This window comes from Hypomesus transpacificus, unplaced genomic scaffold (assembly GCF_021917145.1).
Source record: "Hypomesus transpacificus isolate Combined female unplaced genomic scaffold, fHypTra1 scaffold_31, whole genome shotgun sequence".
Classification (NCBI taxonomy): Eukaryota; Metazoa; Chordata; class Actinopteri; order Osmeriformes; family Osmeridae; genus Hypomesus; species Hypomesus transpacificus.
The window spans coordinates 2,900,949-2,926,241 of NW_025813837.1; the positions used below are offsets into that span (position 1 = coordinate 2,900,949).

General features: G+C 43.9%; 2 protein-coding genes across 2 annotated transcripts in view; both read right to left on the reverse strand.

Moving 5' to 3' along the window:
* Positions 1–908: 908 nt before the first annotated feature.
* egr3 (early growth response 3) lies at positions 909–9,584 on the reverse strand. The gene is made up of 2 exons (XM_047015976.1): positions 9,121–9,584; positions 909–5,962 (listed from the first exon to the last, which is right to left on the reverse strand). Exons 1-2 carry the CDS (start codon positions 9,272–9,274, stop codon positions 4,857–4,859), a joined length of 1,260 nt encoding a protein of 419 aa, XP_046871932.1. The 5' UTR covers positions 9,275–9,584; the 3' UTR covers positions 909–4,856.
* Positions 9,585–12,187: 2,603 nt separating this feature from the next.
* Positions 12,188–25,293, reverse strand: part of LOC124464096 (phosphatidylethanolamine-binding protein 4) — a 45,215-nt gene continuing 32,109 nt past the window's right edge. The window contains exons 5-7 of the mRNA XM_047016003.1: positions 20,325–20,370; positions 20,076–20,192; positions 12,188–14,414 (exon numbers count right to left, since the gene is read on the reverse strand). Of these exons, the coding sequence (XP_046871959.1) occupies positions 14,323–14,414; positions 20,076–20,192; positions 20,325–20,370 (255 nt within the window). The 3' untranslated portion in view covers positions 12,188–14,322. The remainder of the gene's footprint in view (positions 14,415–20,075; positions 20,193–20,324; positions 20,371–25,293) is intronic.

Below are 25,293 nucleotides of genomic sequence, written 5' to 3' on the forward strand. Positions count from 1 at the left end.
GACAAACTCCCTTAGTGACATTGCAAAGCAATTAGCTCTAGTAACCTAACATGCTCTTTAGCGAAAAAGCATAAATACGGTAATAAGTCTAGCGAACTAACGTTACTTCGACTCACATTAATTGTCAATTATGTAGACTAGATGCATAGGCTATGTGTATGGCTAGCTATTTGATATACATTCAATTATGGTCAAAGCCTTTCGGAAGCTTTAGTATCAGCCTGGTTAAGTAAACAACAACAAACATTTGTAAGCTCTACTAGCGAGGTTACCGAGCCAGCTCAGCTGCTAGTGTGCTAACGACAGATTGATAGTTTAAGTTAGCAAGATGCTGCCCAGTAGCTAGCTTGTAAGAGACTTGTGTTTCCACCTCTGTTAGCTTAAAATCGAGTTCAGATATAATTTTAGGTAAGAAAATACGTACCAACTCATTTTGTCTGAATTTCTAATCCAGTTTCATTGAGCAGTTGTTATTTCTTCAAGATACCTCATCCCTTTTTACAGAAAACTCACTCTCGAGTCTGTAGCTAGCTTGACAGCTAAACAGGAAGTTCCTTTCAGGTTTTAAACTACGGAAAGCATATTGGCCGAGCGACGGGTGCACAGAGTGCATCTGCTAAATTGTGCTTCATCCCTTGCAATAATTATTTCTGTTCAATAAGCTAAATAAACATGTTATACTCTGAAACTAGTCTCGAGGGAGACATTCATGAACTCAAAGGCCTACTTATTAAACCTCAATAATTATTCTTAGTTTATTTTGTTATTTTGTGCATTCACCTTGACGTGGGTTGATTCTCAGCGTTATGTGTATGTCTTGTCATTATAAAAATGAACTTTGTAATTCATAATAATAAATACTCTGAATACAGCCATTCTGTTTTATTTTCTTTATTCAAGTACTTTACATAGAAAGGACAAAACAATTGCATCACAATAAACCGAAGTGCCAATTAAACAACGAGGAGCACATCTCCCCATCACAGAGGATAGTAATAATACAGTTCATTACAATATTCAGAATTCATATAAGGACCTTATTATAAGGTAATTGAAACAAGTAAAAACATCCACAACATTTTCAACAAGACCTCTTGTTTTTTTAAGACAGTTATCTAATCCCATTGATTTTGTCCAATTGTTTGTCCGTAATTGTTGTTCAACAGTTTGTCCCATTGATATTATTCATGTTTAATGTTCCCATTGTTATAATTATTTCCATGCATTACAAAATTATTGAGCTCCACCTTTAGAATCTTATAGTGGATAAAAATGTTTGCAACACATTCCGTGCACATGCAGTCATGAGGTTATAATGAAAAGGAAATACAAGAGATAACAGAGAACAGAACAATTTATGTATTTTGTAGCCTATTCACCATGTTGATCATTTTTGATCCCAGCTTCTCATAACAGCTGCAGCACCTTTTAGTACCCAAGATAAGCCTGTCACAGTCTACACATTTTACAGTATTGAGCACTCTAGCCACAAAGATTATTTTATGTATTTACTTGCCTTGGAAATGACTTCAAACAAAGATGGCTTTGCTGGGAGTAAATTAAACGAGTAAACACAGACATTAGCAAAGGCCTTCCTTGAGCTGTAAACTGACTGAGGTCACATTTACGTTTTTTGTTTCTTCAGTGAAGCTCTCATCCCATATTGTTCCTAATCACCCGGCCTTGCAACCTAATTTGGCACAGAAATGACTGCTAAGGTTGGCTCGCATCCAGAATGGAGCAGAGAACTGACAGCATGAGACAAAGATGTGAGGCAAGCTCTCTAATCCTGCTCAGTTACACAGGAGAAACTGAACAAAAAAATCCCACAATCATTAGAATGTCCAAATAAAAGAATAAACGGACTGGGGTGGAGATTATGAATTCTGACAGACTCAATCTGGGGAAAAAACAGGTCAAGGATGTGTCAGATGGTGATTGAGATTGCGTTGCTGTTATGATAACCCTGCTTTCGATGACAGATGGGTGTTTGTCATTTTCTCGTCTTCAACATACACCTTCCTAATTAGAGGTAAGGTTTTCTACAACCACAAAAAAAAAATTTCTTGAAATCTTTGTTACAGCTGCATGTATCACATAAAGCAATGACCTTGTGTCAGCTAGCTGCTGAATGTATATTTTATTTACCACCACTGTAGCTTTAGTGGCTTCATGTGCTTAAAAATCCGAAATAAATTTGTAAACATTAAGTTGATACTGTATGCTTGACCTGTGCCAGACAGCAACCTGCTCATCTGACCATGCTGAAGTGGAAAGAATCGGACGAAATTAATTGGGGGAAAAAGTGGACACTTTCCAGAAAGCTGGTTTGCACAAGACAAAACAAATGTGGAAGCACTGTTTCTCGGAGGGAGTCCTCTAACAAATACCTTTTGTCTGGGTTTGCAGTTCATCCTCAAGGTAATACTTTCTGTTAGAAAAACACAACATGAATGATTTTCTCCAATATCAGTCCTATGGTAAGTGACATAGTCAGTACCATCAAACAGAAGCCACATTGAACTGTGCACAACAATGCATAGAGCTTAGTGGGGGATGGAAGGCATTAACAAGATGAGGAAAATAACGACTCTTCAGGACAGATTCTACAGACATTTCCCAACTTCAACTGACCAGAGCACTGAGAACAAAAGGGACTTTACATATTAGTGTATAAATAGATAAGGTTTTTGATTCCCATCCCTCGAATGGACTGCCATTCATAATCATTTATTAATAATAGGCTAGAACATGTTTTGGAAACACCTGGACTTAGAATACATTCACAGTTACCCTACAGTGTTTTGAAAGATGTGCCATAAATAATAATTAACATATATTTTTGCACGACCAAGGCTTATTTTTGGACTATTTTAATTATTTGCCAAATAAGTGCCATATTTTCTATACTCATAGAACATATAGTTCTGGATTTCTTTCCAAATAAATGACGATTTTATAAACTTGTGATGGCTTTACAGTCAGAGAAAGATTAGTGTGTTCATTTAACTTTCGTATCTGTGAAGATGCACCCAATTTTGTTTAAAACCAAAATATATGTTTTTGTATGTTAAGTTTGAGTATTACTCTTACAACTGACAATTTAAATAAGTTATAAATTAAATGAAGAAAAAAAAAACATATTTGGCACCGTTTTAGTGTTCTATCGACTTTGGCTATGAATTATGATCTCCTAATATTCTGCCTCATAACTAGGCCTATGTCACAAAAAGTATGAAGAAACTTTTCGCACAAGCATTCAGTCAATTGAAATTTAGTGTATGTATACATTTGTATTTACATACTGTGTACACACACATGCACAATTTAATACTGAGTATGGTGCCATTGACATTCAGAGTAAAAAAGTGTAAGTCATAGCTACCTGAATACAATATACTACTGTACAAAAATAATAATTCCCTTAGTTCTCAATTGAGAATATCTCAGTATAGTAAAAGATGTAAACATGACTATATATTTTAGGTACTGATGCCGCTGACTGCTGACTGTAACAATAATATGCTAAACATTTGCATTTTACCTTAATGTGTCTAAAAACTAACATCTGGCTGGTCCTAGCCAAGCACTGATAATTCATTGTAGCACAGAGGCACAGTTTTTTATTCAGTTTCAATTGTTTTGGCCCTCACTTTAATTGTCATATTGTTTGTCTGTCCAAGATGGCCACACTGCTTCCTGCATCTGCATACATAACTACAAAGAATTTTGGAAAGGTAGAAAAATACAAAAAACTGACAATGGCATGTATAAGGGTATGCAATAATAACAAATTAAAATAAAAACGTTTTCCAGACCAAGTTGTTACTTTCTTAATGTCATTTTGTAATGATCTCCCATCATTTAACCTGCAATCCAAACATTCCAGCCAGGTATGATTCATAAGCTACATGGTCAGATGTTAATACACAACGGGGGTACAGTCTATGGCAAAGACCCTGTGATCTCAACACTAATGCCTAAAGCTCATACACGTATGGGTAAGATGCCAGCATTGGGTTTGTAATGTGTGTCCATTTGCAAATAGACCTTTGACCCACTTAATGTAGTTATTTTAAATAGAAGCTCAAAATTGCAAAAGCATAGTAGGAAATCACATTAATGTTTTGGCCTCCCAGTCTAACGATGCCTGAAACTTATTTAAAGTCTTTCCTACGTTTGGTTAATCCCAGGCACAATGAAGAGAACAATGTCTGTAGTATTATCACAACACATTTGGCACATTCTTTTGTGGAAAACAATAACAATAAAATATAAAAAATACTTTTCAACAAAAAGACAGGCATTTGCAAGTGCATCTCAAAAGGTATCAATAACAGTACACAAATACAATTGATTGCACTTTAAAACAACGCAATGAAATCAATGCATACATCCTAGATATATCTCAAACTCTGTTAAGCCCCATTGTATTCAGTCTACTTGAAACCCAATTAGATAAATTATGGTATCTTTACCTGTCTGGGATTCTTAGTGAATTTCACCTAAAACATACAACAGGACACAACTTCAGACACTCAGACATGCCATGTCCTCTTGGACCAAACGTGCCCTGATGCTCTCTTCTTACTGGTTCTGTCTTACACTGAAACAGAGCCACAACTGTCGCTTGAATATGAAATATGAGAGAGAGAAGAAAAAATATATCCTTTCTCTCTCTTCTTTTAAAACAAAGGTTATCTCAAAATAGAGGGATGAAACATTACCTGTAAATGAAAAATGTAAAAAGGAGGAATATGAGAGAGAGAGAGATAGTCAGAGTCACCTATTCGTCACATTGGATGAGATCCCTTTCCTCCTCAGTCTCTTCTTCTGGGGTTTGGTGAGAGTCCATTCTATGCACAGGTCGTGACGGTCATGATATTGCCGCTGGCGGCTGCCGCACTGCCACAGGAGTTAGGAGGAGAGGTGTGGCTTCCCGCCGCCCCACTGCCCTTGTCAGTGGGCTTCTTGTCCTTCTGTTTGAGGTGAACCTTGGCGTGTCTCTTTCGCTCGTCGCTCCTCGCAAACTTGCGTCCACAGAACTCGCAGGAGAAGGGTTTCTCTCCCGTGTGCGTGCGGATGTGGGTGGTCAGGTGGTCGCTCCGGCTGAAGGAGCGCATGCATATCCGACACTGGAAGGGTTTGTGCCCGGTGTGGATACGGAGGTGACGCGTCAGTTCGTCTGAACGGGAGAACCGCCTGTCGCAGTTCTCGGCCGGGCAGGCGTGCGGACGTTCGTGCACGGGGGTTTTACTGGGGCGGTTGGGGTACTTCCGCGGCCGGATGGGCTTAAGGGTTAGAGTCTGAGGCGGAGGGTGGTGCTGAGGAGTATGCTGCTGACCTCCTATGAACCCTGGGTGGATCTGCTGCTTGTCTTTGAAGGCTCGAATGGTCTCCAGAGGGGTGATGGGAGGGGGGTTGACTCGGATAGGGTCCATGGACTGGAAAGGCTTGTGCTCCATCACCCCAACCTCCCCCTGATGGTGGAAGAGGTTGTAGTCAGGAATCATGGAGAACAGACTGCCATCCATGGGGGGCTTGGAAGAGGAGTGGTAGTCATTGGCAGGGTAGGGGAGGGTGGTGCTGGTGGCTGGGCTGTGGTGGAAGGACACCTGGTCCTGGTACAGATCGCCGCAGGTGGAATAGGCGGGCAATGGCGGGCCGTACACCTGCTCCATGTCTGACGACTGGCCGCCCATGCTGGCTCCAGAGGACGATGTCTGGGTGGTGATGGTGCCGGGTGAGGGGGAAACACCCAGGATCCCTGCGCTCACCAAGCTGATGATGTTGTTGTCCGAGCACCAGCCCGAGCCTCCGATTCCACCAGACGGAGGCGTGTCAAACGCAAACTTCCCCAGATAGGTCACCGTCTGTCCGCCGCGGTTGGGCTGGAAACTGGAACCATACTGGATCTCTGCTGTGCCCTTTTCACTTCCCATCCCCAAGTCCATGATGTTATCTGAAGAACAGGGAACCAGCAAACAGTCAATCAAGAGTCCAAACATGAACATAAAATACAACAAGAAACATAGCTTGATTGTAAAATGTAACTTTTACAAAACTCATATGATTTTAAAAAGTAAAACCTGTCGAGAAAGGTCGAGAGGTCTTGAAGCTACTTTCTACAAACAATTACAAATGAACATGCTTGATAAAAATGACAGTCCTCTGTGCTTCGAAAAAATTAAGATTTCCTGCGTATATCTGAAAAGAATGAAATGATCAGAAAATAAAAGTAGTCCAATTCAGTGCATAAAGAATTTGTGAGGGCTGTCAGACCTGTGAGTTTGTCGACTGACTAGTGCCTCTGAGAGTGTTCTCTCTCTCTCCCTCCCTCTCTCTCTCAGATCCCACAAGCTCTCATAAATCAAGACCTAAACACCCCCTTTGATCCAATGTCCCACAGGAGAAGAGCCACACTGAATGGCAAGATCTGATTTCTATACAGCTGGGTGGGAGACAGACGCTGCTGCTGACTCGCTTAAAGACACATTCTAAGAAGCGTTCAAAAAAAGAAAATACACAAATTAGTCCACTAACAAAATGAGCTCAATCCTAAAACGTCTCCTGTCCAACAGAATGGTCAATATTGCACGTGTGGAGACACTATGGGCTGTTTATGATCTTTTTACCTTTCTCTCTCCTTTATTTGTGTTTTTCATATCTTACAGTATTCTAAAATGGAGGGCATACCTTTCACTCAGATCTGTGCATCTGATTTGAACAGAAAACATTCATCAACAGAGATAAAACGGACGATCCTTCGTACAACAAGAAATGATACACAGGACTGCTTATGTATTCACTGACAATAATCACTGTCTGTTTACCAGAATTTGGCTAAGGGCAACTTAGGATGATACAAACAAAACCAAAATTACATATATTGTGCACAACTATTTAACACATGAGGTACACACCAAGCCTTGGCTTTTTTGGCATATGTTTTAACTGTTGCGGACATGGAGAAAAAGAACATTGGAATACTTAAAGCTGATATTTAAAATGCGGATTATGTTTTTGCAGTAACACGTCCATGAGGATTGAGGTGTTACTTCAGAATAGGACTGCCTTGCTGTACTGTAAGATGGGGGCTTGTATCTATTTGTATCTGTGTTGTCAGTGAGATTTCTTATCACAACTACTTATAATGTAGCACATATTTAACATGGGATGCAGGTAATTCCAGACTAATTGTTATCAATTGTGATAAATCCAAGTGTTACTGGATACATTTGAAAAAGGATCAGAGCAGACTTTGCAGTCAATAGATTTAACTGGCAAAATTACATGAAGACATTTGCTTTTGTTTTGGTGTTGCATATATTTTTTATCAAAATGCTTAAATATATGATTTTCTATTCTTATAGCAAACTGCCTCTGTGAATGGTGGAAGGTGACCACAGGTCATGTTAACGCATCGTCAAACAGCGTTGAACTTGTGGAGGAAGAGATTATAATTAAGCATATAGGTATATTGATGCTGGAGTTAAACCATGTTTTTCTAATAGTTTGACTATTAGAAACGGAGGAGAAATGTACATGTAGGCATGGACATTTACGGAGCGCATTTTTCGAATTCGTTAAAGGTAACCTATTGATCGCAGCCAACACATTTTTACATCTCTGATTACGCTTTTTCGAATAAAATAGTAGAGTATTAGATGTGTTGGGAGAATAATTTAATTTGTGAAATAAGAATAATCAAGACATCATTTTCTTCCAGTAGCCTAATAGGTATTTCATCAGCTATTTTGATATTAATTAGAACATATTTTTTTTAAACGTTTCATCAATCCAATTGTTTGTTCATTCTTTAAATAGACCTACTATTCAAATATAACTGAGTGAACATTTTATTTATTTATTAATAGATCCAACAGGTGATTAGTTCGATGTTGTCATGGATTGAATGGGGCCTTAAGTGACAGTTCTTCTGCATTTGGCCTATCTTTAAGATTTATACTCCCACCATGGCCATGGCAATTTGGCCTAAGCATTCAAAGTGTCAAGTTCAAGGACTCAGTTTACATAGTAGCGTAAACGTATGCCATCAAAGCAAAATGTTCAATGGATAGTTTTTAACAGCTTTGCATTCATCTAGTTATGTAAATTGTTGCACGGTCAACTAAACAGGATAAAGCTTCCAAATAAATAAAACATGTTGTAATCAGGACTGTTGCAGGTGGCCTGACTAGCCCAGCAAATTGCACAGCCTACAGCCTACTGGATACGCGTGGTGCGAGCCAAGCAAGACTCCGAAGTTTGAAATGCACCGCCGAACGCCCACTATAGGAGGGCGGTCAGGCAAACCCTCTATCATCCCCTCATCCCAAAAGACAATAACTGAACAATCATTAAATACAAAAAAATGTCAGATCTTTTCAGAGTTATTAAAACCCATTTGGTCACGGTAAAGACGGTTCGTGTTTCTTAATGAAGAGGATATTGACGCAGTGATCCTTTCAGTTTAGTTTTCAACAAACCAAGCGTAAAAAATCTTATCTTGTAGAATAACAGTAGTCTATGACAAACACTTGGGACATTTTTCTGAATGATCGCTGATTATCATATTGTCTACATCATAATGAACAGATTATTTGGAGGGCTTAATGGCAACCATCTCTTTTAACTAGGCTAGCCTATATAGCAATATTTTGAACCACCTTTATTAACTTAACTTAATTATGACTACTGCTCAACAATTTAAGTAAGGCTTTGACAGCAGTTTATGAAGTTGTATCTAACTGAACGCATAGCTTATCTTGACACATTTGGCCAGCTAGGACAGACATACACGGGGCATTCTCTTTGTGGATAGAAACACACGGGTGACGGTCGGTATGGTCCATTGACAAGTAATCGATATGCTTTCGATAATGCTGTTTTTCTCCAAACAGTCGGCCTATCAGCTGTTTACAGTCCATGGCTCTTTTGTGTGCCAAAGCGTATACAGTGCAAACAGGTGCCCGTGAGGCGACGCGACGCGCTCTTCAAGCCTGACAACTGTTGCCTTGCCTGCGCGTTTTCCAACCGAGACGCGCGTTTTAACTGAGCATAGATGAAGTAGGTCAGCACAACATACAGCACAACACATAAAAAGTACTGTGTTCTTACCTGTATTCATTTGTGAGTAATGATTAATAGAATCCGTATTGGTGAAAATGTTCATAGACGTCGGAATGTCCTCTTCAGAGTACAGACTGTCAGGAATCGTGTTTATTAAACTGCTCATGGTAAGAGGGAGCTTGTCCGCTAGTTTCCCTGTCATAGCAGTTACTCAGTCTGACATAAATGGTAACTTGCACGTATCCAAATAGATACGCCAGTACTCTCAAACTGAAAACACGGCACGACGATCTATAAGGTTAGCGGAGAAAAATATCCTATGATGTTGTATCCAAGTTTCCAGTCCGAGACAGCGCTGGTATCTCTCCGTTGAGACAAGCCTGTGATCACAGGCTTTGTTATAAATCTAATCACAGTGATAACTGTTTGTTTGCTTGTGGGGAATTTGAAGTCTGTGAATCAATGGAATGATGGTGTTGGTTGCACAAGAGTAGCACTTCTCGCTGTATTGCTCGGATAGGGAACTCCAAGCGCTTTCTGGTATTAAATAGGGGGATGGAACATTGATGTGACGTAGATGACCATTTATGGATACACAAAGCCAGACCGTCCACAACACGTCAGCAATGGAACTTCATAGTGGAACATTAAAGGCTGTAGCGACCGATGCAATCGAACGAAGCCCGCTATAGGGCGAAAGGAGTTGTATACTATTGTACCGGTGTCCTAAGCCGGCCGAATCGATTAAAGAAGAAAGATTGTATGAGCCTTCTTACAGATCATTGTAATGCCGTCGACACGAAAACTTTTATTTTACTCGTTTCAACTTATCTTGGGTTAGTGACTGTGGAAGATGTGCGTAATAATGATTTGAATTTAGAGCATTATAGCCTCTAAACCATGACAAGTCTTCATTGACAGTAGTGGAAACATGAGTACGCTATCCGGAGCAAGAGTCCGTTTACGCGCGGACATATACCAGGTCCATTGTGTGCGTAAATGTACAGAATGCGATTAAAATGTTGGCTAACTAAAAACGATGTAATTCAATTTACAACAGAATTGTATCGACTCAAGAATATGCTGTCAGATTAAATATGTTCAATCTGCCAGACCCCAATTTGTTTATTTTCACAAATGGTTTTGCCCGACAATCTTAACAGTTGAGTGTTGGTTAATATCTCTGACCATGTTGGTTATTTGTCACATATATTCATTTTGTCACTTTGGTTAGGTTGTGGATTACATTGGTGTGACATAGAAGTAGGCAGTCTTATCGCAATACCGTAGGCCACTACCTCTTACTTTTCAACTCAGGCAAGAGCCATTGAATAAGCCTATAAAGACAGTAATTGTCAGAATTAATCGCTTGAAAATATTGCAAGCGCTCAGTAAACCCAGAGGCTTGGCTTGCAGGGCGACAAGCAGCCGCAGTAGTGGAAGCTCCAAATAAGGCATTGATCCGGCACCGCCCCTCGTGCTCTGTATTTGGTTTGCAAAGTTCCGGTTAAGCAAACTGGTAAGTGGAAAAGTGATCGGAACCCGCAGCCATTAAAGGAACCGCAAAGACGAAACGTCATGGGACCTGTCACTAATGTAGAAACGGTTACCTAATTTAAAAGTGGTATCATATCACATTTGACGAGGGATACAAAGGTGAGAAAAGCTTATGTGCTTAAGGGTAGCTTAGTAGCACACACTGGAACCTGTAGACATGCACTGGCTAGCTGGTGTACCATAGGACAGCTTTACAAGATTATGCATTAAAAGTTGAACATTCTTCTTTGGGTACCTACCGTTGCTGGGACTTGCTGGAGTCCAATGGATGATATCCAACAGGTGAAGTGTAGCCAACCAGTCACATGCCTACAAATGCTACCTTACCTAAGACATGAACACATGCCCTTGTGAATGTCTTTTGGTTTTGATTTCTGCTTAAACTGAGCCCTTAAAGTCACTATTTCTACTGAAAAGACTTCCTAACTGACTTTAGGAACACTACAGAACTCTAGAGTAATAATCTGAAAGTGGTATTTATTTATAGCACCATTAACTCTGAATATTATGAATGAAATATCTTGGGTAACAACACCATTTATATAGCATATTACCTCAATGAAATGACACTGAAAATAGAGTGTGTGGGAGAGTCTGAATCACGCTCGATGTTCAGGGCGCTTTTATACCAGTCAGGGAACCCTGTGTCTCCTCTCCGCAGTGTGTAGGTGATCCCGCTGGGTGACGAGGGCAAGCGAGCTGTCATCTGTGGAGTTCGGCGGAACCTCCACCCAACACTGTAAATACAGTCAGGTCAGCGACAGTGTCCATTTGTAACTACTTTCGATGAAAGTGCCAGGATGAATGTGTCCGTGGATGAATGTCACACACGTGTAATCTGTCAGCTAGATTCCCGCCTGATAGGACAGACGGGGGGGGGGGGGGGGGGGGAGCCCAGTGAATATCACCTCCGTTCCGCTTCACTGATACAGGTATGGACGTGAACATGCCAGGGGATTCCCTTTGACCCAAAACACTGCAAGGACACTGGACACTATGGTGCCTTTCCTCCAGGGAAGCCTTAGTATGGGGTGGAGCATGGAAACTCAGCCAGCTGGAACAGAATACCTGTATTTCCTCGACTGTCAGCTACATGAGCTGTCACAAAGGAGGAGGCGGCGTCCAATCGGAAGCCCCCGCTGGCCAGAACTCTGGCACTACTTTGCATATGGGGATTCCATAAAAGCACATGTTTGTCCTAGATGGATATCTATCTCATTTGAATACTGCGGAAAATATAAAGACACTATGGCTATATAATCAAATTAGTTGTGCTTTTCCAGCTTTGTGAGGGCCCATTCAAATGTCGGTTCCTCTTTGTTAGTGCATCTCAATGTGTGGAGAAATATAATCAACAGATCCTCATGGAATAACAGTTATGAAAGACTGGCCTGTATATCTTACCCTTCTGTAGGAGTGTTTTTGATGACGTTTGTGTTATGTATTTTAAAAACAAATAAACCTGCATACATACATGCAAAATAAAAATAAATGACGGATCCGTATTAAAATCATAGGGAATAGATCACAGATTTAATGACAAAACACTGTTCCCGGAGAATTTAGTGCAAATTTAAATCATTTTACAATGAATGACAAAGTATAAGCACTGTACAAGGTATAACTGCCAAACAAGACATTAGCCTGCAATTGTTCATCCAAAATGGATCCTATCAGAGGACTTAGTAGTTGGGAAGAGAGCACTGAATACTGGCATGCACTGAGAATGTCACACTCTATCCACTGCATCCCACTCCTCAGTAATGACATGATTTAACTAGGCTAAAATCTGAGTTTGCTGAAAGACAGAAAACAGAAACTGAGACTTACTCAAGTCATTATGCATATTAGATCACTACGTACGGTTAGGCAATTGAATTGATTACACAAATTCCTTTTAATTAATGTTAGTTTGAATAAATTAAGCCGTTATTAAATGCTTTTCCCGTATTATCAGGGGATATGAGAGCCGGTATATTTTAAACGCAATATACTGCACATATTCACTCATTTTAAACTACAGCTGTCACCATTCCTAATCACAATATCTCAACCCCTCTTGATAATTAGATCCAAATAACGTATTTGTTGGCACACAATAAAGCTGAACACCAAACCCCAGCTGTTTTAGTGAGTTTAAGATTTGATAGACAGAGAAAGTTAACATCTCTTGTGAAAAAAACATCCAATAGACCTGGATGACCTGAGTTAGAAATGTGAAATAGATGTCATGCTATAGCTTTGTGTGTGTGTGTGTCCTGTATGAACTGCCATGGTTAAGATCCTCTATGCTGACTGAGGGATGCATCGTTGACCGATGCAAAGACTTTGTATGGGTTGAATGCTTTGTTTGTTTGTTTGTTTGTTTGTTTGTTTGTTTTACCCTGTTTTGTTTGTCTCGTTTGTGACGTCGAGCGCTCCAACTTGATTCTGGGAGACAAACAAAGTGAATGCAGGACAATCGATCAATGATCTCCCAGAGTTCATCGAGAGGCCACATAGAGGTTTACCAAGGCTGGCTTAACCACCAAAGGAACAAAAACCTCCATTACCTACTACAGCCTAGCTCACTGATGAGACACCAAGCAGGGTCAATGAAACCACCAACAAATCATTGATCATCAAAACCTCAAAGGCCTTCATGTAAATCCAGCCTTTTTCAGACATCTGGGGTATTGATACAAACTCTTCCCATCGGGCAGGCACTGGTAAGAAACCAATATTCCTTATGGGGGGCACTCTGACCCTGTCCTCTACAAAGGCCTGTGGAAGTCTGAAAAGTGGACGTCATAGTCAAAAGGTTGAGAAGTTTATCCGTAGCATCCTCTACAGACCTGCCAGGTGAGCCCTTACGCAACCGCCTAAAGTTCAACACGGGTTCACCCTTCTGAAGTTGGTGTTTAGGAATGTCTGAAACACACCCTTGTCCTCCAAACGGAGACATCTCTCTCATCTCTCTGACACAGACGCACTGGCCCAGAGAGAGAGAGAGGAGTGGTCAGTGGAAAAATGATAAACGCACGTCACCAAAAAACAACACAAGCCACAAGCCCCTCGCCATCTCCCGTCACGGCCTGACACTGTCTGCTGGGCTCAGTAGCGCCAACAAGTATTTTAGTTCAAGTTCCACTGTGGCTTCCGGTTGTGTTGTGGTCTCGGTTTCACCTCCCACTTCCTTATTCGGCCCTGACGTATTTCCTCCCCTGATTTAGAAGCAACTCTTTCCACTCACAGACCCACGATATCAGACCAACTTCCCTTCCTTTCCAAAAGTGTTTGGAAAGTCGAGTAAACCCCCCCCGATGAGGACAATATTGAGACCTACATCAACACTCACAATCACTGTCTCATCATGGTGCCACACACACGGGGAGAACCTGTCATTACAGTACATCTACAAGCACGCAGAGAACAATCAGAGCGCAAGCGAAACCCTTCTTCAACTCCCTCTTCCGATTACATCTAGATAAAAGAGATCCCAGGTTCAAATCCTCCCTGTGCATCACTCTGGATACAAGCATCTGCTAAATGAATGCATTATTATTATTATTACCACACTATTAGATCCAATATGTGGATGTATGGTTTGCATATAGTATGTTAGAAGACTCCTCCTAAGACCTCCTGGCATGACTCCACAGCTGCCTTGTCCAGGTGATGCAGCACACCTGCAGAGGTGATCCTGAACGTCTCCTAGTCTTTGTGGTTTTGGGTGAGGAACTGCACGGCAGCCACAGGTTGTCCCAGGTGAAACCTTCTGACAAAATCCTGGGGGTCCCAGTTACCTGCATTAACAGAGAGCAAGAAAGTCACAACACCTGTGTTCCTGGTCGTCGCTGAACGTCACACGGTGAGTGACAGATCTTGGGAGGAAAGTTTTCTCAATCGCGGAAAAACAAAAAAAAACCTCAACAACTTTGACTTTGAGGGTGTGAAGAGCAGTGACAGAGTTCACCGTGCGCACGTACACGTCACGCATACGTCACGCACACGTCACGCGCGGTAACTCGACACGGCGACATCCGAGCAGGAGAAACGAGCATCTCGTTAGCGAACGCACGAGGAACGCGGCTTCCCGGCTCTCTTTCGGGCGCTTCGGGGAGGCAGAGCACCAGGAGAGGAGGAGCACGTGGCCGCGGGGATGTGAGTCACCGAGAACAGCACTGCTGAAAATAAAACATGTTTCTGTAATGATGGAGGTGGGAACGCGAAGACTTGTTGGCAAGAAGATATGATTCAATCTCATGGACTGTTTTTCCTCCCTCCCCTTTTAAACAAACACCAGACGGCCGTCCGGCTGGTATCACAATATCACTTCATGGGTTTAACAAGCCTTCGGTCCCTTCCAGCTCAACCTCCCGCTACCAAGACGACAGTAGAACCAGCTCTTAACATGGCAACATAATTGGTACCATTTCATTGTTCACTCTCTTGTCTTGTGTGAACTTATCCCTTTAAACAACACGTCATGGTCAAAGGGGAAGGATTTGGGCTCATGCAGCAACTCTGTGGGCAGGGGGCATGTCATAGATCTAATAATAACATTATTGTCATGCATGTTTGTTTCACAACAACTGTGTTGATACGTTAAAGTGACGTTGCGACTGAGGAGGTATATTAAGATGTCAAACCTTGCGTTGTTGTATAGAGGGGAAGCCCCACATGAGTCAAGTTCACCACAGAAACAAAAGCAGGCACTTTGTGTATATGTCTGTGTGTGCGTGTGTGTATGTTTGTGTGTGTGTGACCTCATGTATTTGTAAGCTTGAGAATAACCACAACATATTTCTTGTCCTGAAAAGGAAAGGTCCAGCAGCTGTGTTCATCTGAAACTCAAATCGCACATGCGCCCGAATCTCCCTGTGAAGAATAACAGCATAAGCAGCTGACATCAGATAGCTTGGGACTCCCAAGATCCGAATCTGTTCCACATTTACAGAGCGAAGGTTTGTTTTCCACCATGATGGGAGTGTTGATAGACACATCACTTATGGCCCCTCACTGGGATCAGGACTCAACCTCTCTGTGCTGCGTGTCGTATGTTACTGTGTGGAACAAAGAATCACAACCAAGGAGATCGATACATCTTATAGGGGCGTGACCGAGGTCTTGTCTTTGGTTCCTAACACACAGATTGCCACACAAACAAAACGTCCCACCTCCGAGATGCCAATAAATGTGAGAATCCATGTAACAGTGACTCACCTTTGATCAAAACACATTTACAAGAAACTTTGTGATGCTGATGTACATGTCTTAAAACAACCTAACAGGCTGATAAATTGTTAATAAAGTGCCTCTGAGGCTGTAAGTACTGACATCGGTGACACCCTATCCTCTCTGCTAGCTGCTGTTCTGCTGTTTCTCCCTCCCTCCCTCCGTCGGTAGCAAGAGGAAGCTACACTCTGTGGAAGTCAGGGCGGGGTCACGGCAGGTTCGGAGCTCAGCTGGCGGAGATGCAGAATAATAACCTGGAGACGATTGATGCTTGGGTATGTGCCGGTCCGCCCAGCGCATCAGAATGGCACCCAGACAGGCCTTCTGTAATTGAGGGAGGGCAATAGAGTTAAGTGACCTGCACTTATGAAGTCACACAGGCCCCAGTGGCCCCCGTAGCCCTGATCCCCAGGGGAGATAATGCAACGCCTCTGCAGATCCCAACCCCAGTTTGGCTCACCTGAGCGGGGGGCCATAATCGCAGTGACCTGCCCCCCCCCCCCGGAGGATAACCAGCTTCAGGGCAGATGGAGTTGGAGCGGATTTAAATTGGATTTTTCAACGAAGGAACTTTGTATTTTTACATTGTTTGTATCCCATTTTGGGTGAAAATCAAAATCACACACGGTCCTGTTTAACGATGAGTCACCAATTTTTGGAATACATTTCAGGATTCTACAGGTCACAGTAAAGGTCAGCGCGCAGGGCCTGGAAAGCCTTATGAGGTCAGGTCTAGACTCTAGTTCTGCCGTGTTCGGGCACAGACACACAAAAACACCTATAAATGACAATAGTGGGTGCTGTCACCCAGGCAGGGCCTCCATCCTGCAAACGCCCATATTTACACATGACCTTAAAATAGTCTGCAGTCTGTTTCTGCTCATTTGCGGGCCTGCAACGTGTTTCCACCTCTCTAATCTGCCTGCCAGTGGAAAGGGCTGATAGGACTGTCTTCCTCACCCCTCCTCCCTCCCTCCCTCCTCCTCCCCCGTTCATGAGGAGCAGGGAGGGGGTGTGGCCGGGTGAGGTGGTGGCAATCCACTGCCACAAGGAGGAAGCCCCTGTTTAACTCCCCAGAGCAGGGCCTCAAACCCAGATTCAAGATGCAAGCCCTCTACATCCGAAGGAGGACGGATTACCGCCTGAGTTAATCACATGTGACCCACGAGATCAAACAACAGAATAGTCTCGACACACAGTAGCTACACGACACCTGCTGTTGAACTAGCCGGCCGCCACACGGCCTCCTCCAGAGGGCCTTGCAGACTGTGTTTGTGTAGGGATTCCTGGCTCCAGCTCAGGGGCCTGGTGTGGCTTCAGCCCTGGCACCTCCTCCTGACTCTAGAGCTTTGATTAATGGCAGGGGCTGTGGGTGGGCGGGAGACACAGATCTGACCATTACAACACTGCAACATTGCAAATGGCTTCAATTACTGAGGAGTGTGCTGAGCTGGCAGTATGGCGGCTGGGAGCTGGGGTGAGTAGCGTTCACCTCCCAGCAGATAGCCTGGCTTCGAGGAGAACAGGGAGCCCCTAATCCCCCTAGTCCTGATCCCTGCATCACCCCGCGGCAAGACGCTCTGAAAGACGCTCCGATTTAGGGAAGAATAGAACGACAACCTCCTAACGTGGGTACGTGTATGTGGTCGCAAACGTTTCCCGGGGGTTCTCGTCGAGAAATATGTGGGTTGGACAGTGAAAAGGAGGAAGAAAAAAAACATCCCCTCTCACCATCTGTTCATGCCAGCTAAAACAGAGAGGTCCACCCCTCCCTACTTGATTGTTACGGCACCACCTCTAAGTCAACACACTGGCCCTGGAGCATTGAACAGCGGCGTGCCAAGTGGAGGGTTTGCCAACTGGCTGAAAAATGTCACCAGGGCCTGTGTGCCCACGCCCGCCCTCACCCCGGACAGTGGGAGCTCTGGCATTGGGGCCCATTCCGAGAAGGGCATTCCCCACCAACATGCCCCTGTGCCCGGTGCCAGGAGCAAGGCACGCCCCCTCTTTCCTCGGCCACTTGTGTAACAAGCAGCTGTCTCCATCCGGCCCGCTGACCCACATCTCTTCACCTAAACGCAGGAGGCACGGCAGACCCCCCCCCCCCCCACACACACACCCCCCCCCCCCGTGGCGGGCCGCACCGACGCTCCGCTCCACCTCGCGACACACGCACCACCTTGTTAGCTGAGGGGGACGGGCCGCAAGATGAAAAAGACCAAACAACGACATATTCGAGATGAAATTGAGTCAAGGATCGAGCCACTGGAAGTGGAAAATGATCATTAGGAGTTTCTCCCACCCACGGCTGAATGCCTTCCCTTCGCAAATCACATCAATTAATGTCAGAGGCTATGAGAAATGCTCTCTGTGTCATACCACATGCAGGGAGGACAGACGCTAAGCAGTGAACATACTTATCGGGGGAGGTGGGGAGATATGGGAATCCCCCTGCTCCTCTCGTCTAGGAGGAATATCAGTTTGCGGCCGTGCTAAAGCTTGGCTGATACATTGATTGGACGCGCTATCGAGAACACACCGACCGCATTCGTGTCTATCAGGTTCAACGCACCCAGGAACAGCGCTGGTACCGAGAAATCGTGAGGACAGCTTTCACGCGACGCGCACGGCCATGGTCTTCTCCATCCCATCCAGCGTTTTCCCATGCACAGACGGTCATATTTGATTATCGGAGAGGAGCTTTGATATCTTAATTTAATTTCCTTTGGAGGGAGAGCAGAGTGTTACAGAGAGGAAGTGTTTGAGAGGGAGTTATGATGGAGAGTTAATGAGGGGTGGATTCAGTCTCATCTCTGGACTCAATTGGATCACTGAGTGTTGTAAGGCCAACTGCACCTCTAACAAACATGGTTCAAAGCTGAAAGCAAGGAGAATCTGACAGCAACGTCAGCAAAATAACGAATATATCAAATGTTAGCGCTAATGTCAAGGACGGTTTATGAACTTGAACTTACCAGTATGTTTATGCTTCCGTGTAACCTAGAAATGCATTTAAACTCCGGCGTATAATAAATAAATAACTGTAAATATTGGGATATTATTCATACCGTCAGTTTTTCTTTGCCTAAACTGCTTTTGACAAGGTGAATACCTTGATTAAAAAGACACATTTTCAAGTCAATCACCCGAAAGGCAAGTTAGATAAATAAACCACTCAAAGGGTGCATCAGATTTGACACTCTCTCTCCTAGCATCTCAACATCAAACAATCATCAAGCCTAATGTAGTGGGATTGTTTGCTGACAAAGCTGTCAAAAACTTCAAACAGCCGAGACTGGCAACCCTGCTCATTCAGACCCTCGCTCCTTGAAGTCTCAAACACCCTGATCTCTCCTCAAATCACCAGCGAGGCCTGCAAGCAGAGCCGACAAGTCGACACGCCCCTTGTGAGGTGCCTCCGAGTGCCATCACTCACTCCGGAAGGTTTTTGGGGTAAAAAAAAGAAAAAGAAAGAAGAAAAAGAAGAAGAAAAAAAAGAAAAAATAACTTACAGAAAGCAACTCCCTGACAGAATTTTCAAGGGCCTTTCATGAGCAAGGCTCATCATTAGAATAATCACCAAACTCTAAAGAGTGATAAAGCTGAGATAGATAAAACCCAGGAACTATTTTGACGATAAATGAGTTTCATTTCATAACTGTGTCTCTCTTGGCGATTCAAAATGGATGACATTTAGACAGGAAGGTGCCACTCAGAGCATCGCTCAGCCACAGGCTCCTGCAGGTGTGTGCAGGATGCACAAGCACCTGGCCCAGAGTCTGCCAGAACACGTGGCGCAAAAACCCTCGCTAAATCTCGCTAACCTCGTTAGAATGTTCCTTATTACGTTAAAGTGCTTTGAGAAAATGGTCTTCGGAAACTGGCTCAAAACGCTTTAATTAAGCGCTGGCAATTATTGTAGTGCGTGCTATTTTACCTTTGCACAGCAGACAGCATATGTCGAGTGTATGAACAGAGAATCTTAATGACAAATAGGCAGCATCAGAGCGCAGGCTTTAAAGTTCTGTATGCCAGTGATATAAAGATATTCACTTTGGTAGAGGTATATATAGTTTACATATGGTTTGAAAGGTAACAGGTTTAGAGTATAGAAGTTGTGAATGTAAGTGAGTGAGCAGCTGTGGTACAGTGATGGTAGTTAAAGTTATGAATAACTGGAACAGAGACCAGAGACTGTGTTTCGAGGCAGGCACGAGTGGAGGTCTTACCCAGGGATGACGTCTCCATCTTGGTGAGCATCAGTCGTTGGTTGGCGGGCTGCTCGTACACCAGGAACTGGTAGCGATGCAGACCAGACTTCTGTGGAGGGGTCGGGGGGGAATAGTCTACAGGAGGAAAGAGAAACCGTCACTTCTGCGGAAAACCAGAACATTTATTTCATATTCAATCTGACAGAGAGTAAGGTGAAGGTATTATCCGTTTGGTTGTGCAGTAAGCGGGCCTGAGATGAAACGTACCAGACAGAGTGGTTCCCCTCACGTCCCCTCTCCTCAGTGAAGCTCCCTGTTGGGTCAGGAACAGCAGCGGTCAGAGCTTCAGGGGGTGAAGAGTCCAATGGGTGTGCAAGTTTAAAATGGAAGCTTCAAGATAGTAAGGTTCCATTAAAACACTACAGCCAGGGGAGTGATTGTGAGAAGCCAGTCATTCGTCACCTGAGGGTTGAAAACCCTGGCTTAGACGAAGCTGGGCTTAAGCTCCTGCTGTTCAGGAGACTCCAATCTTAGGCTCTATCTTGGCTTAAACGTGTCAGCGCTTACTACGTTAAGGATCCGCAATATTTAATATCTGGAGACAAAGACAACTCCCTGGCAAATTAAGTCTGTGATTGGATTCCAGGATCACACATTCCTATATTATTAATTGTATATTAACTTCCTGTTGCCTAGAAACAAGGAACTGTGTGGACTGAAAAGAACTGAGGATATTTTTTCATGATCATGTCCTATAATTGTCAGGTTAAACTGATTCACAGGGAGCGCATGGTCAGGATCTTCCCTGCAAATAGCACTGTGGAATGTTAGTTTAATAAACTTGATTGCTTACTGTAGTAAGACTGCATGCTTGTGTGGGAGGAAAAGACCAAAATATGATGTTCGTGAAAGCTTCCGAACCCTCTAAGGTTACAATGGAAGTCCCCACACCATCAATTACAGTGCTGTTGTTATCACACCCAAATATATTGACAGATATTGAAAAATAAATGCAAATTGAAAAGGAAAACTGAAAAAATCAACAACAAAAAATGTATTTATTATTTTTTCGTGGTAGTTTGTTGAACACTGTCCTGTACTTTTTCCAGCGAGGAACAAGACGACCCCATCTTCCTGTTGCTGTCAGACCAGGTCTTAGCACTCTGTCCTCCACTGTGGTACATTCACCACACACAGGCGCCCCCCACAGGACAGCAGAGGCAGAGCAAAGGGACTGCACACCACACACGATGAACCAACCCCTGTAGCTGCCTTTCCCATGAACACCTATCCAATCTTAAACACACCATAAACACAATACCACAAGAAACCTGAGAAAGAAAAACAAACAAAAAAACCCCTCAAGATGATCAAAACCCCAAATCGTCCCGAGGGCTCGTTAATCACAAGCAGTTACATACAGCGAGCTCCACACACTGAGGAGGTCTGGAAAGCTGTTACCCAATCTGCTCCCTGTGACGTGCGTGTGATCGTGAGGGAAGCTGGGTGAATGCCACAGGGCACGTAGGCACCCTGCCTGACCGAGCCGCGGGCCGTCACGGCCCAGCGAGCTGGGACAGGGGCCCCACACGGCCTGCTTCCTCCCCCACCACCGCACCCTGGCGGAGGGGGTGGAGAGGGCTATGGCACTAATTGCGGATCACGAGGCTGTGAGACACTGGACGTGACGAACCTCCCGGATTCGACCTTTTACCTGGCGTCCATGGAAGCGGATCAGCTACTACTGTTTGTGCTCCTGTTGATGCGCTCGCAGACCCATTGGGAAGGCAGAGAGCGAAATGATGATTTGTTATTGTTGATATTGATAAATGTTTTGTCTCTGCGGGTCCTTGTGGGTGCAGATCATGCAGCTGTGTAATCGACGGCACCATTTGTTGCCGTGAGGTCATTTCCTGCTGAAGTGAGTGCGTTCACTTGGACCCTTCCATCAAAGCCCAATTGTCTCTGCTACTTTTCTTGAAGCATGTGGTGTGTTAAACCAAACCATACTCCGATCTTTTTCTTGACAGAAAATCAATCCATGACATGATTCACTGATCAATTAATTTGTCTACACAATAGTATTGGCAGATTCTGTCATTTGTTCACTATACAAAAGCTGCACGTATCACTACATAAAATCTGTATAAACGGCACAAGAGCAATGCTGGCGCTCAAAGCAAGACAAAGTGCTGCTTCTGTGGAATAGTTTCAAACAGAACTTGTAGCCTGTGCTGATCAGCGCGAGATGAGGCTTTATTTAGAAACAGGCGAAGAGACCCAAAGCCTGCTGGATTCAAACCGATCGCCATAGCAACAGGTAGTCAACATTTGAGCAATGCAACTCATATTTTCCTCACTTCTTCGTGTTCTGTTCTAGCTCCCTCTCCTTGGAACCCGATGCCCTTTCGATTCATGGCAACACTTAATAAACAGCTAAGGAGGCATTTGAAAAAGACAGCTTGTGAAATTAGATACAAAAGACATAAAATCTGTCTTTGACATACATGTTTGGTCTTTTAATCTGACATTTTCAACATGCAGTATAAAGGCATATCATGTCAGGGAAGTGACTTGAAGTGGGAATTTGAACCTGCAATCTCTTTATCTGCAGTCCAATACTTGCCCACTGAGCTATACCTAACCTCCTTAAATATAATAAACAATAGCTGGTCGCAGTGGCAGCTAACTTTTAAGTTCCAGAGTCGATAAAGTTGATCTGAGGTAGTGGAGGTGACGTCTCGCTGTAGTCTGAACAGGTCTGCAGGGAAACCAGCTCACACCTATCTCCATGACATTCTCACCTGCTGGACGCCCCCCACCCCCCCTCCAGGGGGCTGTCACGGGGGCGTGTCTCTGGGTGTGAAAGTACCTGATCACAGGTTGACGGACAGCAACTGGCTGTGTTAATTATTTTCAAGTCAAAAGAGGGCGTGGACAGCACGACTGTGAGATCCAGGAGTGATAATTGATTTCTTTTTATAATAGAAGTAATAACAGGGTATATGTCTCTGGGCTTTTCACAACAGTCTCCGTGTACCTCAGAGGTACTTAACATCATTCAACGGCAAACTTAAATATTGGAAGTTTTCGGCTGTGTCCAGTGAGAAAGAGAAGCTGTACTGAACATTGTGTACACGGTACAGTCAGATGTAACAGTAGATGTTGCAGATGCAGAAAGGGTTCTCATGCGGTAAATCAATGAGTGTTTTGTAAAGGGGATTCAGGCACCACATACAGTATTGATGGAGTTTAAATCTTTGATCGATGCCATCATAAGATGGACATCTACTTTGAGCTCAAGGTAAGAAAAGAGCCATCATTTGAATGCACCGTCCTTCACATGCTGTTGTACAGTTTGGTATGCAACACGTGTGCTTGGTCAAGGCCCATCATTTCATATTATTATCAGATTTACAGAAAGAAATACACAATTTTCTATAATAGTAGATCAACATGATCAACAAGAACATCATATGTCACCATTAGAAGAAAAAACAAGTGTACAGTATCAATCAACTATCAGGTTGGTGAATGACAGCGCAACCGGTATTGGAACAGTACAACAGAAAGCATCTAACATGAATCCAAATGTCCCGCAGCGGAATTTCACCAGCGTTATAAGTAACACAGATAACTGCTCCAACATATTAGAACAGAACGTTTTAAGGGCCTGCGTGGATGCAGAGGAGTTGATATGACAAGAAACATTCACAGCGGATCCCTGCGAGTGGCGCTCGGCGTTCCTGGCCCGCGTGTTGATATAAAGAGAGGCTGCATGGGCAGGAATCCTCAGTCAGAACTGCTTAGGTGGGTGTCTGGGTGGGTGGACCGTGGAGGGGTATCAGGAATGCCCGCTTGCCCAACCACCCTTCTCTCCTCGTCTGAGTGGGTGAGTGCTTCCCTTTGTCAGCAAGAGTTACTCATCCACCGGTCCCCCCCCCCCCGCTCTCTCTCTCTCTCTCCCTGCTTCCTCCACCTCCCTCCCCCCTCCCTTTCCTGCACACCCCTGAAAACCCACACCTACGACACTCAGCACCCACGTCCTCCTTCTTATGCAGTTATGAGAGCATCGCTCTCCTTTTTCACTCTCAGGCAGGCTAACAGACGGGGAAGAGCGAGCAGGACAGATGGTGTTCACAGCTCTATTTCTGAGGCTGGACTGTACCACCACCGCCACCCCTCCCCCTATCCCGCTCACGCCAAGCTCATGAGTGCCTCCTCATCTTCGCCTCCCTGAAGTCTCCATTCATCGCAGGGGTATATTGTGAATTAGTATTCCGTCTCTCTAAAGAAGCACGCAGTTTAGAGGATTCGATTCTTGTTTGAAACTTGCTGACAACAAAAGAATGCAAGAGAGAAAGGGAGAGACAATCACGTAATCCCTCTTGAATATAACGTGTTCATTAGAAACGAAGAGCGCACGGTAGATCTTGCATTGAGGCGCGTTTTGTTAAACATGGTAAATCAATAATCTCTGTAACAAGTGAAATCCATATTTGTCTGATGGCCTTGATACAATGAAACCCAAACCATCAGTATTGGATTTGTGTCTCTACATTGATGGAATTCTAGTAGTGCAGAGACGATCCACGTTCAAGGGGTACATCACTTGCGATAAGATGCCCTGAACCTTGGCTAAACATTCTACTAGAGGCCAAATGAAGTTGATTAAGAGACGGTCGTTTGGTAAAGCGGTAAAGTAGCCAAGTAGACCGCGGTGACGCTCAGTCGAGCGTGCGGGGAGGAATGTCTGGCTCCAGAGGTGAGAGACGGTGGGTGTGACACTAGATCTGCTCCAATGCATCAGCAGTTCAACAAATTAACTCACTTAACAAGTCTTCCATCGAACTAATGGCTTTTCGGTAAAGAAGCTCATTTGGGGCCGTGGTAATGAACATAAACAGTCCAGTTATTAAGTGAACTCCACGGCTACGCAGCGCTGGCTGACACGCTATTACTGGCCAGACCACACAACCTCGGGATCGTCTCATTAAGCAGTACCACTTTATTACTCAAACCACTGACTTAAGAAACGACTACCCAAACTCATTACTACTTGTATCTATTCAGTCTAAACTGCATATATTAGCTGCAGAGCCAGGCCTTGCGGCTATGGCGGACTGAGGCGGACTGAGCCGGACGTTCAGTTGTGTTTCACCACCGCAGCAGATTGGGCCCAGCAGGGTAGGATACGCCAGCGCTCGGCGAAGCTAATCCGTTCTCACCTGTACGT